General features: G+C 50.3%; 1 protein-coding gene across 3 annotated transcripts; it reads right to left on the bottom strand.

The window, feature by feature from the left end:
• Positions 1-302: 302 nt before the first annotated feature.
• PMVK (phosphomevalonate kinase) lies at positions 303-17055 on the bottom strand. 3 transcript variants are annotated; one of them, XM_068964721.1, is made up of 5 exons: positions 16937-17055; positions 14439-14502; positions 11733-11885; positions 7116-7245; positions 303-1271 (listed from the first exon to the last, which is right to left on the bottom strand). In XM_068964721.1, the coding sequence occupies exons 1-5, from the start codon at positions 17029-17031 to the stop codon at positions 1219-1221; spliced, it is 495 nt and encodes a 164-aa protein (XP_068820822.1). In that variant the 5' UTR covers positions 17032-17055; the 3' UTR covers positions 303-1218. The 3 variants fall into 3 exon arrangements, with proteins under 3 accessions (XP_068820822.1, XP_068820821.1, XP_068820823.1); XM_068964720.1 differs by lacking the exon at positions 303-1271 and adding an exon at positions 5829-5965; XM_068964722.1 differs by lacking the exon at positions 303-1271 and adding an exon at positions 6265-6369.

Raw genomic sequence — 17055 nt, 5'->3', positions numbered from 1 at the left:
TACCGAGTATTGGTGAGGATCTGAAGCAACTGGAATTCTCATTCAGAACTGGGGAGCATGTTGTACCACCACTTTGGAAAACAATGCGATGGCTTCTTAAAAAGTTAAGAATGTATCTATCCAAGAGAAATGAAAATACATATCCACACACAAAAATGTTACCTGAATGTTCATAGCTTCTTTATTTGTTATATCCAAACACTGGAAAGAACCCAGATGTTCAACAGGTGAATGAACAGACAACGGTGGTATATTCATACCACACAACAGCAATAAAAACAAGCAAACTATCCGCAGGAACCTGCAGTGATCTAGATGGATCTCAAAACTTACGCTGAGTGAAGGAAACCGGACCAAAAAAGGCTGTATAGTGTACAGCTCATTTAGACACAGTAATTGAAAACGACAACTAATCTACAGAGACAGAAAGCAAATCAGTAGTTGCCTGGGAACAAGGGTTGGGAGAGGGAGGGTAGACACGGTGAAGTTTTTGAGGATGATGGGTACCTCCACTTTTTTTTTTTTTAATATTTATATATTTGGCTGCACCGGTCGTTAGTTGCACACAGGATCCCAGATCTCCGTTACAGCATCTGGGATCTCTAGCTGCAGCATGAGAACTCTCAGCTGTGGTATATGGGATCTAGTTCCCTGACCAGGGCTCAAACCCAAGCCCCCTGCATTGGGAGCTCAGAGTCTTAGCTCCTGGACCACCAGAGAAGTCCTGGATATGACCATCCTAACTGTGACCATGGGCATATACAAATATCAAACCTTGCCAAATTGTGTACTTCAAATATGTGCAGTTATTATATGCCAATTATACCTCCATTTAGCAGTTTAAAAGCAGAGTAATAAAATTTTGAGAGAATGTTAGTGATACAAATCATTATTATTAAGAACATACATATAATATTAAAAATAACTTAAGAGCAATACTCTGAGATCATAACCATATACAAAATTAACAAAGATTATGAGGGTGGGGAGAATGTCTTGAAACAAAAGGAGTTAAAACACTCATCGTAAGATAGGGCATCAAAACTCAGGGTTATTATTGATTTTGGCATTCAGAGAAATTTCAGGGTTTTTTTAAAAGTGCAGAGAATCTTCAAGTCCAGCAGAAGTGACTCTAGTTAGCCACTGGGTCCTCCCACGTTAAGAGGCATCAGTGCCAACCTGTCGAAGGATGGGGAGCAGACTCGCAGGCTTCCCAAGTCACATCCTGTGACTCTTCCAAACACTCCGAGCCAGGAACCAGGTCAGCACCCCTACAAGGGACATATGAGAACCACCAACCACCCTACGTTCCCTTCTCTGCTTCATCCCTGACTCCTGGGAATTTAAACTTAATTAACAACAATCAGTGATCATAGGGCAATTCCACTGCTGGGCAGACATCTGAAGGAAAGAAAACAACTATTTCAGAGATATCCGCACCCCCATGTTTATTGTAGCATTATTCACACTAGCCAAGACATGGAAACACCCTAACTGTCCATCAGTGAGTGAATGGATTAAGAAAATGTGCTAGGTTTACACAGAATGGAATATTTTCAACCAAAAAGAAAAAAAAGAGGGAAACCCACCTTTGGCAGCAACATGGATGAACTTTGAGGGCATTACGCTAAGTGAGTCAGACAAAGAAAGATAAATACTGCATGATCTCACTTACATGTAGGATCTAAAAAAACTGAACTCAGAAACAAGAGTAAAATGCTGGCTGTCAGGGGCTGGGAGTTGGAGAAATGCAGAGATGTTGGTTAGAGGTTAAAAGTTCTGGAGATCTAAGGTACCACACAGTCACTGTACTTAGCAATACTGTATTATATACTTGGAAGTTGCTACATGTCCTCACCATCACCCAAAACAAATGACTGTTATGTGAGGTGACAGAGGTGGTGGTGTTCAGTCGTGTCCGACTCTTTGTGATCCCATGGACAACAGCATGCCAGGCTTCCCTGTCCTTCACTATCTCCCCGAGTGTGCTCAAACTCATGTCCACTGAGCCAGTGATGACATCCAACCATCTCATCCCCCGCCCCCATTTTCTTCCTGCCTGCAATCATTCCCAGAAGCAAGATCTTTTCCGGTGAGTCGGCTCCTCACCAATTTTGTGGTAATTATTTCATAATAGATAATATGTATCAAAACATCATGTGTAGGTCTTAAATTTATAAATATTATACGTCAATTACAGCTCACTAAAGCTAGGAAGAAAGAAAAACAAATCAGTCATCTCTCAGTCTGGTACAACGCTGAGGGGGAAGTGACCTCACAAGTGAAGTGAAAGTTGCTCAGTCATGTCTGACTCTGCAGCTGTATATAGTCCATGGAATTCTCCAGGCCAGAATACTAAAGTGGGTAGCCCTTCCCTTTTCCAGAGGATGTTCCCAACCCAGGGATCAATCCCAGGTCTCCTGTATTACAGGCAGATTCTTTACCAGCTGAGCCACAAGGGAAGGCCAAGAATACTGAAGTGGGTAGTCTGTCCCTTCTACAGCAGATCTTCCCTACCCAGGAATCAAACCAGGGTCTTCTGCATTGCAGGCAGATTCTTTACTAAGTGAGCTATCAGGGAAGACCTCAAAAAGAGGGGCCCGAAGAGCCAGAGTCTCTGCCTTGGAAAGGACCCCAGCAGCCTCAATACCAGCAGGAAGCAGAGGTTCCAGGCCCAGAGCGGGCGGTAGGAGGGCTGGATCAGAGCCTCTGCTGGGAGGTGAGGAAACATCCGATGCATGAAATGACCACCCACAGGATTCCACCGTGTGACTCCTACAGCCCCGGCTCGCCCTGCCTCCAATCACATCCATTTTCTGAAGCCCACTGTTGACCCACAGCTCTAGGAGACAGGACTACAACTACGAGATGGACATGGCCCTACCATCAGGTAGTTCCCCTTCCAGTGAGAATCCCAGAGGGAAGACACGTGATGGGGCAGGGCAGGTGCCCATGGGTGAGTTCCAGACCCTTAGCGCTGTCGTTAGAGGTGCCACTCCACCAACAGCCGGGCAGTGGTCCTCAAGGCACAGTAGGTGAGAGGTGATCTCAGCCTTCTCCCCAGGGCTATCCAGGCTCTCTAGCCTCAGAGCTGGTGGGTGAGCCGGGGGGCCCAGAGACAGGCGGAGAGCTGTGTCTCACAGAGCTTCAGAGCCCTCGACAGGGCCACTTGCTGGCCAGGCCCAGGCCTTGAAGCAGCTGTGCCCTCTCCTCCATCCCCTCTCTGCCGTCTAATGGTGGTGCCGGCCTCCATGGGTCACCATCCACAGAGGCCTCCCTCAGCATCTGGAGTGCATAGACACTGCCGTTAAGGTCACAGCTTCAACCAGCTTCAGTGTCTCCGTTCACATTTCAAAAATTGATATAGCTGAGATCAGCTGTCTACCCACTGAGAGGTGGCCAGAGGTCAGGGTGAAGTTGCAAAGACACTGCCCATCATGACTTCAGGTCTATCTTTATGGGTGGAGCTGTTCTCAAAGAATGGCAACTGCTGTGAGCTGGGAACTAACCTGATGGGCATTTGCCACAACATGTATCCCTACTGATCCCACCCAAATGATTCGCTCCAGTTTAAATGAAAAGCCCAAGGGCTGGCTGGGTGCTGGGCGCCTGGCTCCCTCAGTGATGACAGCTGGGCAGGCTCTGGGGACCCGCCCCTGAGTGCGCCACCAGCTGAGCTCTGCCTCTTCAGCAGGGCCTGGGCACTCATAGAACACAGACTGGGTGCTGGACCAGTGCTCCCGGGCAGAGAAACCGGCCGGCCCAGGGACTCCTCCTCTTAGCCTGGGCCTCGGAGGGCAAAAGTTGAGCCTTAGGACTTTGCCCTTCTTTGTCAGAACAGAGAATAACATTTGTTTTGGTGGAAGCTTCCAGCAACATTGTGACCGGACCATGACCTGACCTTAAGAACAAAGGATCTGACGCCAAGAAGCTTGCAACAACTAACCACGCCACCCTTTCCTATAAAAGAGCTTTGCTGAAAGCTTTCTGGGAGTTGGGGGTCTTTTAAGGTAGAAGCTACCCATCTCCTTGCGTGGCCCTGCAGTGAACCTCTCTCTGCTCTAAACTCTGACATTTTGGTCTTGTCTGGCCTCATTGTGTGTCAGGCACACAGCCTGGCATTCAGGAATGGACACAGGCAAGGCAGATTAACATAACCTGGGGACCAGCCGGGGGTTGGGGACACAGACGAGTCCACGGCTTTCAGGCCTGCGGGAGAGCCAGGGGACTAGTCTCAGGAAGAGGTAATCTAGGGAGGAGATGTGGGCAGGGATGTGTAGAGTTCACTAAGGGTCACAGTGAAACCAAAGGAATTTCCTTGGTTGTCCCCTTCTCAGTGTGAACCATCAGATTTTATAGAAGGAGAAAAAAGTCAGTGCCAGAGAGGTGGTGGGCCCAGGCTACGCAGTAGGATGGCCAGGATGGCCATGCGGCTTTGCACCAAACCCCAAAGGTACGTTGGCCAAGGGGAGTCAGGAGTCAGGCGGCCTGTGTTCTGGCCAGAGTGCCAACATTTACTAATCCTCTACCCTGGACAGGTTGTTTACTTCTCTTGAGTCCTTGGCACCTGCTAAATGCAGATGAAAATGTCCTCCTTGAATATTTCACAGAGTAGCTGTGAAGAATCTGGAAGAAATTTAGATATTGTATAAGGCTCTACTGGAGAAGGCAATGGCAACCCACTCCAGTGTTCTTGCCTGGAGAACCCCAGGGACGGGGGAGCCTGGTGGGCTGCCATCTATGGGGTCGCACAGAGTTGGACACGACTGAAGCGACTTAGCAGCAGCAGCAGCAGCAGAAGGCTCTACGGGCTTCCCAGGTGGCACCAGTGGTAAAGAACCTGCCTGCCAATGGAGGAGGCATAAGAGATGCGGGTTTGATTCCTGGGTGGGAAGATCCCCTAGAGGAGGGCATGGCAACCCACTCCAGTATTCTTGCCTAGAGAATCCCATGGACAGAGGAGCCTGGCAGGTCACAGTCCAAGGGGTCGCAAAGAGTTGGACATAACAAGTGACTTGGCACACACACATAAGGCTCTATAAATAAGTGGGGTCAAGTCCAAGGACTCCTACGGGAAAGCTGAGGTTACGTGACTTGCCCACGGCCTCTCAGTGGTTACCAAGGGCCATCCAGCTCTGGTGCCTCTGGCTTTCTATGACACCGCAGCCCTTCTGGGTGCCTGCTGGTGGCACTTTCTGTGGAGCACGGAGCCTCTCTTGGGGCCATCCCAGCAGACGAGACCCTCAGACTCCAATCCTGCCTCAGACATGCACAGGCCTGCTACCCGAGTGGCCCAGATCAAGGTCAGCCTCTGCAGGATATGCTGCAGCCCAGAGGGGAGACAGAGCAGGAACCCAGAGCCACCAGGTCAACCCAGACACTATGGAGCCCCACGCAAGCTAAGCTGTCATCTGGGAAAAGAGAGATGTCCAGTTCTGAGCAGGTGCTCCAGAGAGGTTTATGATATCCACAGTGGGGAGCCCCAGGCTCCTGCTCAGAACAAGGGGTTGAGAACACCCAGTCAGGGAATCACGGCCACCCCAGGCTTACAGGCCTGGCACCTGTGGAGATGGTGACACTCTGCTTCAAACACAGCCAACTCCCTCCCCTCTGCCCGTTAAGTCTCCTCGTAAAGAGGCAGGGCAGTCCTTTTCATGACGAAATGAGGTCCCTGGCGGTTTCTTGTCTGACACCTATCAGCCCCCAGAAAGCTTGACCCAGGCCCTCTGTCTGCTCCCCAACCTTGGCCAGCGTCAGCAACCGCATGTCCAACACAGTCAGCCCACCCTCAGCCCAGCGGCCCCCGGCCTGCTCCTAGAAGCTGCCGGCTAAAGTCTGGAGCGGACAAATTCTATTAAGTGCTCCAACTGCTCCTCCAGGCGCTGCTCATCCCCGTGGTTCTCAATGACCCAATCGAAGGTCCCGAAGTTGTCCAGGCCACACTCTGACTCAGCGTCGTCCACCCCTGCGGAGAGGTATGGCAAGGTCAGGCCCGTCCCTCCCAACAAACACAGGGCATCGAGGCCTGCGGGCCCCACGAGAAGCCACCCTCTCTTGAATACTCCTCAGCCCCTCAGAGCTAACCACCACGCACCCCAGAGGGCGCTCCCGCACCCCTGAAACACTGGGACATCAGATCCACCGGTCCACAGCCACCTGAGCCCCGCAGAGGGGCCCAATGATGTCTTCACTTGTCACTGCCATCTCAAATCACAGACAATCCAAATGGTAATTTTGTTTTCATTTTATGTAAAGCTGGTCGTGTCAGTTTCGATCCCGACATCTCGGACTCAGGCCCCTTGGGAGGCAGCATGCGCCATTCTCAGTGAGGCTGGTAACAAGGGCATCCACCTGGTGGGTCCGCTGTGACTATAAAGTGAGATAATGTGTTCAAAGCGCTTAGCCCAAGCCAGAGTGAGTGCCCAGGAGATGAGCGGGCTTAGACACTCAGTCATGACTCTGTGCGACCCCATGGACTGTAGCCCATCAGGCTTCTCTGTCCATGGGATTCTCCAGGCAAGAATGCTAGAGTGGGTTGCCATTAGGAAGCTATTCACCTCATTTAGGAAGAGTCAGACCCACTGATCCAAGTCACAGTGACCCGGGGCAGGGAAGACACCTGAGCTATGCCCCTGAACTGCCAGAGAGCAGGTCCTGGGCTGGCACTACTAGGGCCATCTAGGAAAGCTTCCTCTCCCCATCCCCCACTGTGTTAATCAAACAGGAATGAAGTTTGTCAGGCCTGCCCTCTGACCCACTGTCAGTGGCCCCTCCAGGCTGGAACACAAAGGTGAAGGACCAGGGGCAGCAGAGCGTCCCAGACAGACTGCCAGAAGCCCACTGGCCTAGAAAAGACAACCCAGGTAAGGGAACCAGGCCAAGGTCACAGGAAAACCTTTACCCCAAGGACACCATCCTCTACTCAACTCCACTTATTAATCTGGAGGCACTCCCGAGCCCCAGACCTCAGACTCCTTTTTATAACCCCCTGCTCACACCCCCAGCCTGCCAGGGAGACAGCGGAAGACCGAGAACGTGGGAGGGGGTAGCCCGGTCTACGGTGGGCCAGCCGGCCCGCATGCTGAGCCCTGGGGCAGAGGTTGTGAGCAGCTCACCTGGTGTGAACACCCAGCCCCGCTGCTGCCGGCTCTCCTCCGTGGCCACCACACGGACCGTCTGTGTCACCGCCCCATAGGCCTCCTGAAACCACTGGATGTCAGACACCCTCCGTGTATCACTCACCAGCTACAGGAAAAGAACATAAACCAGTGACCAACAGGACATGGTGCAGGAAGCAGCAGGGCCGGACGCTGGAGCTACAGGGGAGAGAGGGAGACCTGGCCCCATGCCCAGTAAGCAGGAGCCCAGACTACAGAGCCCAGACAAGTGTAGCCCCACTCCCTAGGATCACCCAACCAGCTGGAAGGGACATCCGCTCCTCCCTTCAGGCATCCCTCCCTGATCAATGCAGCCTGAGGCCTGCTCTTCCCACGCTGTGTGAGCTGAAGAGGCCTCAGGCTCTGAAATCAGATCAGCCAGTCATTTTACAGATGAACAAACCCAGGCCAGAAACAAAGACACCTTCATCAGTCCCTGCCCCTAACACCTTTTAAAATGGAAATGTGATCTTGGCAGTCCCCTGCCCTAAATCCCTCCAAGACTTCCCACCATTTTAATAAAATCCAAAGCTCTCACCCCAGCTTACAAGGCCCTTTAAGACCTGACACCTATTTCCTGTCACCTTCCCTTCATTCATTCTGCTGCGTCCAGCTGACAAACTTGCCCTTTCTTAAACATCCCAACCAGGTCTCCTTCTCAGGGCCTTTGCACTTCCTTCTCCTTCTGCCTGGCTCCCTCACTTCAGAGAGGTTTCTGCTCAAATGTCACCTCCTGGGACAGGCTGACCCTACCACCCTGGCTCCCTCCTTGTCCCTCTCAATTCTGATATGCTGTTTACTCTCTGACCACTAAGTATTCATGAAACCATCATTATCTCTTTGTGTTGACTGTCTGATCTCTGCTCTGTAGAGTAGCTCCATGAGGGGAAGGACTGTGTCTCACTCACTACTCCGTCCCTGGCCCATAGCACTGCCTGACACACAGGGAGCGTTCAGGAGCACACGGTCTGAAGGAGTCTTTTGGGCCTAGAAAAGAAAACAACAGTTTCAAAGGCCCTTGCTGAATCATCTAACTTCGGAGAAAACAAAACAGAACTTTAGGTCCCGCCCTGATGCTCCAGGCCAGTTGCATCTATCTGGGACTTATCACCCCCTGTCCAGAAACCTTCCACCCTCTACACCTGCCCAGAAGACTTATCACCCCCTGTCCAGAAACCTTCCACCCCCTACACCTGCACAGAAGACTTACCACCCCCTGCCCAACTACAAATGCCATCTCAACTAAAGAATACCCAAAACATCCCGCCTGATTAATGTTTCCCTTATCGCTTCCACAAGCCTCCCTATAAATACGAAGCCTCCCTGATCCCTCTCCGCACTCAGCCTGGTCATTAGGCCGACTGTCGCCCCTCCTTGCCTGAATAAAGGTAACCTACTTCTGTTGAGGTCATCTTTCCTCTTTCTGCCTCAGCCCAAACTGTACCTTACATGGTCAATGAATGAATGAATCAGTGAATGAATGAATGAATCAGATGTTCTTGTCCAAGCTGCAGGGCATGTTCACTCAGCCAGTTATTAAACAAATACTATGAAGGGAAGAATACTCACGCCAGTATTCTTGCCTGAAGAAACCCATAGACAGAGGAGCCTAGCAGGCTACAGTACTTGGGGTTGCAAAGAGTCAGACACGACTGAGCGACTAACACACACCTGTCAAACACCTACTGTGTGCCTGGCACTGTGTTAGGCTCTTGGAGTAGAGTTGTAAGCAGACTGGGTACTTGCCCTCAGGGAGCTCACAGTCCAGTGGGAGAGACACTAAACCAGCAGCTTCACTAATTACTGTGCAATCACAGCGCTTATCAACTTGCATCTGGACCTTAACACTGGGAAACCAAACTCTTGGTTTTCTTCCCAAACTCGTTCTGCCACATCATCCCTGTCTCAGAAAATGACAACTCCAGCTGTCCAACTGCTCAGAACAAAATCCTTGGACTTGTCTCCTGTCCTTCCACCCTGAAGTGAAGTCGCTCAGTCGTGTCCGACTCTTTGCGACCCCATGGACTGTAGCCTACCAGGCTCCTCTGCCCATGGGATTTTCCAGGCAATAGTCCTGGAGTGGATTGCCATTTCCTTCTCCAGGGGATCTTCCCGACCCAGGGATCGAACCCGGGTCTCCCGCATTGTAGACAGACGCTTTACCGTCTGACCCACAAGGGAAGTCAGCCATCATATCAGGAAATCCTACTGGTTCTATGTTCAAAACCTGTGCAGAATTTAGCCCTCTCGCCACTCCTCCACCACTCCAAGTCAAGCCATGGCCACTCTGCTGTCCTGTGGAAAGATCCTCGGCCTGGCCTCTCTGCTTCCACTCGTGCCCTCCTCCCAACAGCCAGGAAGAGCCTCTTAAATCTTCAGTCAGTTCAGTTCAGTTCAGTTCAGTCGCTCAGTCGTGTCCGACTCTTTGCGACCCCATGAACTGCAGCACGGCAGGCCACCCTGTCCATCACCAACTCCCGGAGTTCACTCAAACTCAAGTCCATTGAGTCAGTGATGCCATCCAGCCATCTCATCCTCTGTCGTCCCCTTCTCCACCTGCCCCCAATCCCTCCAGCATCAGGGTCTTTTCCAATTAATCAACTCTTCGCATGAGGTGGCCAAAGTACTGGAGTTTCAGCTTTAGCATCATTCCTTCCAAAGAACACCCAGGACTGATCTCCTTTAGAATGGACTGGTTGGATCTCCTTGTAGTCCAAGGGACTCTCAAGAGTCTTCTCCAACACCACAGTTCAAAAGCATCAATTCTTCGGCACTCAGCTTTCTTCACAGTCCAACTCTCACATCCATACATGACCACTGGAAAAACCATAGCCTTGACTAGACGGACCTTTGTTGGCAAAGTAATGTCTCTGCTTTTCAATATGCTGTCTACATTGGCTGTAACTTTCCTTCCAAGGAGTAAAGTGAAGTGAAGTTGCTCAGTCATGTCCGACTCTTTGCGACCCCATGGACTGTAGACTACTAGGCTTCTCTGTCCATGGAATTTTCCAGGCAAGAATACTGGAGTAGGTTGCCATTTCCAAGGAATAAGCATCTTTTAATTTCATGGCTGCAATCACCATCTGCACTGATTTTGGAGCCCCCCAAAATAAAGTCTGACACTCTTTCCACTATTTCCCCATCTATTTCCCATGAAGTGATGGGACCAGATGCCATGATATTCGTTTTCTGAATGTTGAGCTTTAAGCCAACTTTTTCACTCTCCTCTTTCACTTTCATCAAGAGGCTTTTGAGTTCCTCTTCACTTTCTGCCATAAGGGTGGTGTCATCTGCATATCTGAGGTTATTGATATTTCTCCCAGAAATCTTGATTCCACCTTGTGCTTCTTCCAGCCCAGCGTTTCTCATGATGTACTCTGCACAGAAGTTAAATAAGCGGGGTGACAATATACGGCCTTGACGTACTCCTTTTCCTATTTGGAACCAGTCTGTTGTTCCAAGTCCTGTTCTAACTGTTGCTTCCTGACCTGCATATAGGTTTCTCAAGAGGCAGGTCTTAAATCTTAGGTCATCCTTAAAATAAAATTTTTTAAAACTTAAGATCAGATTATGCCTCTCCTCTGCTCAAAACACTCCAGTGAGTCCCCATCTCACTCAGAGCAAACTCCAGGCTCTTCCAGAGAACCTGCATGACTTGACCTCACCCCCTGCCACTCAACTCTCACCTGCAAAAATCCATCTAGGTTACCCCTTACTTCCTGCAGGTCCTGCTCAAATGTCATCACGTTAATGAGGCCTTCCCTGATACCCTTAACAAAGCAGCAACCAGGGCCTCCTCATAGCTGTGGCCTGCTTTCTTTTCCCCTTAGTAGCTATCTCCACATACTCTACATTTATTTAGGGCCTAACTCCCTCTACCCCCAGCGACAATGTTTATATCCTGAGAGTAGGGACTTCAGACTTTCGCATGATGTAGCCCCACATCACCTGGAACCAGTCCTGGTACAAGAAGGTACCACTGGCTGCCAGAAAGAATGAAGAAGGAAAAGGGTAAGGAGCTACAGGAGCACCTGAGAGGGAGCATCAGTTAGGACCTGGGTATCTGGGAAGGCTTCCCGATGGAGGCGCCATGGACGCAGAGCTGGACAGAACCAGGTGAAGAGGGAAAGGAAGAGCGCTCCAGGCAGGTAGAAGGACATGGGCGGAGGCCCTGATTCCAGAAGGAGGTTGATTTACTTGAGGAACAGAGAGAAAGCCAATGTTGCTGCACTGAAGGAACAAGGAAGCTAGAAGGGCAGCAGGAGCCGATCAGTCAAGGCCCAGAAGTTCATGTTAAGGATTTCAATTCGTCCATCAGAACTGCAGGACAAAGGGTTCCAAACTTGACTTGGTTTGTGTTTTTAAAAGGTCACTCTGGCTGCTCTGTGATGAATGGATCACAAGGGACAAGAGCTGAAGCAGGGACCAGTGTGGGGGCTACTCCAACTGTCTGGGTGAGAGACAGCGGGGCCTTAGGCCAGGGAAGTGGCCATGCAGAGAGAAATGGACATATCTGGGGAGGGATGGAGGGCTGGGGAAACAGATTTTCTCAGTACCACCATAGAGCCCACTCACCCAGACAGGCTGGCAGACACCCTCCACAATCTTCCTGCAGAAGAAGCCTGGGTCAGCCTGGCGCTTCTCCTCGCCCCAGCGGATCATGTCCCTCCGATAGGCCTCCTTGTAGGTGCTGGCATCCAGGAGTCTATGGAAGTCCAAGCTGTGCTCCTGCCCAAAGCACATTCTGTTTATGCCACCAGCCTCTCAACCTCGCTGGTCTCCCCTAAAACAGAAAGAGGGTGCCCCGCCATCTCCACCTTGACCCGCCCTCCCTGAGGGCTGCTGCAAGGAGTCATGAGGTTGTTGCCAGGACAGAGGCCTGCAAGGGAAAGGGGCCTAGAAACTGAGAAACCCCGAGCACTGGCAGATAGATGGAAGAAAAGTCTTGAGGGCATCCAGAAATTGTTTTGGCTTGCCTTTAAATGTGTGATGTGGTTTTCTGTTCTGCAACAGTTTTGCCTTCCCAATTATTTCTGGCTTAAACTAGTCCTGAAATTAGTCTGCCTCCCTTGGACACACAGTCTCAGCCTTCACCCAGAAGTGGGCAGTCTCAAAACACTGCACTCCGGATCCTTCCACTACCCCTTCTGGCATTGCCTGTCCCCCTCCCAAAGCCCAGGAGACGGGGCTTCCCTGTCTCTCTCCCCTGCCCCCATCTCCTTCCTCACTCCCAATTCCGGGCACCTTTGCTGAGTCAGCCTCATTATGTTTGGCTCTGGGCGCTCCTGGAACCCTGAGGCAGGAGGGGCAGCGCTGACGCCCTAGGAAGCTGCTTCCAGGCGGGCCTCCCCTTCTCCAGGGACACTGCAAGCAACAGGGTCCATCAGAGGCCCCCAGAATGGGAGGGTTCAGATTCCCCTGGCATTCAATGCAGCAAGACCCTCTCCCCAAAGACTCAGCCTCTTCATGGGCAAACTGAGGGGGCCGTGGCCCAGCCAGTCAAATCACCTGCTACCACCTTGTTCCAAGGTGAGGCCAACAGCCATCTCCCATTCATAAACTAGTTTCCCACGTACTCTACCTTGGGAGGTTAGCTCCCAGGGGCGTTATGGTTGGCCTGTCAACTATATTCCCCACTGCAACTGAAGAAATCAATGCGTTAACATTTCATTTTGCATGTGTTTTGTAATGGGTGTAAGGGATGAAGTGGTGCTGGACTTAAAAACAGCAGGGGCAGGCTGGCCTATCAGAGTCTCCTACTGGGGTTTTAGAAATGCCAGCTCCTGCCCACCGACCCTACCCCACCCTCCAGCCTGGCTCAGCAGTCTGGACTGGGGCCTCATTTGGGAAGTCTGAAAGCAGACCAATGGTATTTAAACTGTTCCTCTGAGCCCTGGGGTTTGGAAATGTCAAGCCCCACTGGGGAAAGCTGAGTGCCTCCCCTCACTCAAAATTGCTCCCAGTCTGTCTACTGGATACAAAGAATCTCCGCGTCCAATTTCATTTGGGAAAGGTTCCCACGAGGAAAAGATTTTGAAAACCACAGCCTCTTGTTATCCCAGGCCCCCCCAGGCTGCCACCCTACAAATGGGTCTGCTGTGCTGGTGGGAGAAGACCAATGGCACAGCGAACAGATCCATTTTGTGTGGACTCAGCGGTCCAGACACGGGCCAGCTGGCCAAGGAACCTTAAGTACAAGAAGGACACACCTAGAGGTCAAGGACGGAAATGCAAGCGAAGAGCAGGCTCTTCATGGTGTGGGGAGCTGATCCCAACTTCCAGGCTCCCTCTTTAAAATCTAAGGTTCTGAGATTCCTGTTTATTTTTTTACAGTCCTATTTTTTTTTTTAATCTACATGGTTCAAAACTCAAAAAATAGTTTACAGTGAAACATCTCCGTTCTCTGTTCCCCAGCCACATAGCTCCCCTCTTGGAGGCAGCCAGAGGTCCAGTCTCTTATGTATCCTGCCCAGGCTTTTACACAACCCAAGCATCCAGAATGGTGCTGAATGTGCTCCATATGTGTCTGCTGAATGGCTGAATATATGGGCAAATATGTTTACAATTTTCCCCATTTTTATATAAATGCAGCATTCTCTATGGTATTCCCACATGGCATAGTGATAAAGAGCCTGTCTGTCAGTGCAGGAGACGTAAGAGATGTAGGTTCCATTCCTGGGTCTAGCAGATCCCCGGAAGGAGGGCATGGCAATCCACTCCAGCATCCTGGCCCGGAAAATCCCATAGAGAGGGGAGCCTGGCGGGCTAGAGTCCATTGGGTCACAAAGAGTTGGACACGACTGAAGCAAATTAGCAACAGCAGTGTTCTCTAAACACTGTTCTACATCTTGCTTTTTTTCACTTAACAATGTAACTTGATAACTCATTAAATTTCTAAGGGGAGAATTCCATGGGTTGTGGCGGGCCAACTTTAGAGGGGGCAGGGGGAGGTGATCTGTGTCATATTTTTTGAATAAGGGTACAGACTGTTACCAATAACACAGCATCAGAGCTGCCAACTCACATCTACAGCCTTTTCTCGACGCATTTTCCTGACCATCCTCTAGGGAAGGTGGCCTGAAGTGAATAAGGCCAATAGGAAAGAAACTTAAATGGAAAATGCCACCCTATAGGTCCACCTATAGAAAGCAGAGAGCTGTGTGTCACCCTGCCAGCAGGGGGTCATAGGGACCCTGCTACTGACTCAAGCAACAGCACAGCAACCAAAGCTTGGGAGCTGGCTCCTTCCAACCCACCGGGTGCCACAGAGCTGCCACCTACCTGAGCGTACTGCTCCTTGAGTGGACCGGAGAGCCGGAGGATAGCACACACGTCAGCCCCTAGCCTGTGAGACAGGTAGAGGCGAACCCCATTAACCTGAGGCTTCTAGGCCCCAGAAGAGTGAAGCCCCATGTCAGCTGTCAGTACCTATATAACCTTGTCAGGTCTCAACTTCCCTGATCTCCTCATCTGTAAAATGGGGTAACAATGTCTGTTCTGTCTCCCAGAGGATTAACATGAAACTTAAATGTGAAAAAGCCCTGAAATGCTTAACAAGACAAATAAAAGTATAATTACAGTGTGAAGATCCCAGGAATATTCAGGCTGGATTTGGTTACTGCTGGGCTCCTGAACTTGTTCTCTCATAGCCAGGGGTATCTCAGTCTTAAAGGATTTGGTCTGCACACATAAACAACTCACTCATTCACTTGCTCAATTTACTCAACAAACTATCTGTTGGGTGCTGTATTTGGATCCAGGTGATACAAATGCGAATAAGCTATGCGATTTCTGGGACTTCACTATTGGTCCAGTGCTTAAGACTCCATGCTTCCACTGCAGGGGGCATGGGTTCAATTCCTGGCAAGGGAACTGAGATCCTACCTGCCACATGGCAAAAAAAAAAAAAAAAAAAAAGATACATGACTTCTGCCCAAACACTGACATGGTGGGTGTTCTTATTTCCATGTTTCAGGTGAGGAAACTGAGGTTGAGGGAGGAAAACTGACTCATCACCCAAAGGACCACTGCAAGTCAAGTACTAGTAACAAAGCCAATATTATAAAATGCATCCTAGGTGGCGCAGTGGTAAAGAATCCACCTGCCAACGCAGGAGACATGGGTTCAATCCCTGGATCAGGAAGATCCCCTAGAGTAGGAAATGGCAACCCACTCCAGTATTCTTGCCTGGAAAATTCCATGGACAGAGGAGCCTGTCAGGCTACAGTTCAGAGTGCCGGAGAGTCGGAGACGACTGAGCACACACATATTGGAAAAATGAAAATAAAAGCCAGCATTTAGTCCCAGTGCCTGTGCAGGTGTGTTCAGTTGCTAAGTCATGTCTGATTCTTTGTGACCCCAAATACTGTAGCCCAACAGGCTCCTCTGTCTTTGGCATTTTCCAGGCAAGAATACTGGAGTGGGTTGCTATTTTCTACTCCAGGGATCTTCCAGACCCAGGGATCAAAGCCCAACGTGTCCTGTGTCTCCTGAATTGGCAGACGGATTCTTTATCACTGAGCCACCTGGGAAGCTATGCCTGTAACTAGGTGCTAAGAGTTGTGCACATTATCTCATTTAATCCTTACAATCACCCTATTATTTCCAACTCATGGATGACAAAACTGAGGAACAGAATGCATAAGAAACTTGGACAAGATCATACTCGAATAAACTGATGAGTCAGGATTTGAATCCCAGCAGTCTTAATTCCCGAGTCTGTGCTTCTGACCACAAATTGATTGATGTGCTGGGTTGAGAAATGTAACTTGGGAAAAGGTGACAGATACTTAGTGGCGAAAGATTCAGGTGGCAAATTCTGCCTTGGATTTTCGACAACCTCTTAGACTCCCCATGGTGCCCAAAAGCAGCCTCCTAGCACCCTCAACACACTGGCCTTCAACAGGAGAGAAGCCCCATTCCACCTTCTCTGGCTTCTGTGCTCTCCTTAGCTAGAAAAAATGCTCCCACACAGAACATCTTCCTTTGGGAGAAAACCTGCTGAAATTCCCTGGTGGCCCAGGGGTTAAGACTCCACACTTTCACTGCTAAGGTCTGGGACGCGATCCCTGATTGGGGAACTAAGTCTCAAAAGCGAGCAGGCAGAGGCCGAAAAAAGAAAAAGACACTTAAACAAAAAAGTATGAAAGAAGCAATAGGGAAAAGCAAAAAGAACCCATTCCTTAGAGCTAGAAGAAAGCTGAATTTGAGTCCTCGATCTACCAACTTTGTGTTCCTGGCAGGTTTGGGTGTCGTTTGTCTTTTGAACTTTTCAGAGTCTCCTTTTTTGCATGTGCAAAATGAAGATACTGACTAAAAATAACACCCAGTACCTAACAACAGTATCTGGCATACAATAAAAGCTCAATAAATCCCATCAGCTAGGTGGAGTACTAGCTAAGGATTTGTCTGTGGAGTCAGATACAATTGGGGTGTGGTCTGAGGCAAATCCTTTATTTGTGACTCAGTTTCTTCTTCCGTACATTACCTCGAAATACTGTCTGGGGGATTAGGAATGGCGTATAAAAAGCGCCTTGGTAGCAACTGTTACTAATACTTCTCGAAAGATCTATAGCCCGCCTGGTTCTTTGAGGGGGGCGTGTGTAGACTGCTGTTTTTCCTGACGGTGACAATCCTCCACTTCTGGCCAGCCAGTGGTCCTTCTGCCCTGCAACCTGAGGACCCCAGCTCCAAGGCTCACTCCATCACACCCCAACACACCCCTCGTGTCACGTGATTCGGGGTCTCCCGGTCCTCCTCCTTCCCCACCCCACGGACACCTGCTCTGAAGCGCCTCGGTCACGAAGTCCTTCCCGGATTTCCTCTTCCCGCTGAACAGCAGCACCAGCCCCGGGACGCCTCCCAGCGGGGCCATGGGGTCTCCACGCTTTGCGATCCC

Source organism: Capricornis sumatraensis, chromosome 2 (assembly GCF_032405125.1).
Source record: "Capricornis sumatraensis isolate serow.1 chromosome 2, serow.2, whole genome shotgun sequence".
NCBI classification, from domain to species: Eukaryota; Metazoa; Chordata; class Mammalia; order Artiodactyla; family Bovidae; genus Capricornis; species Capricornis sumatraensis.
This window is presented reverse-complemented; position numbering and strand designations above follow the sequence as displayed.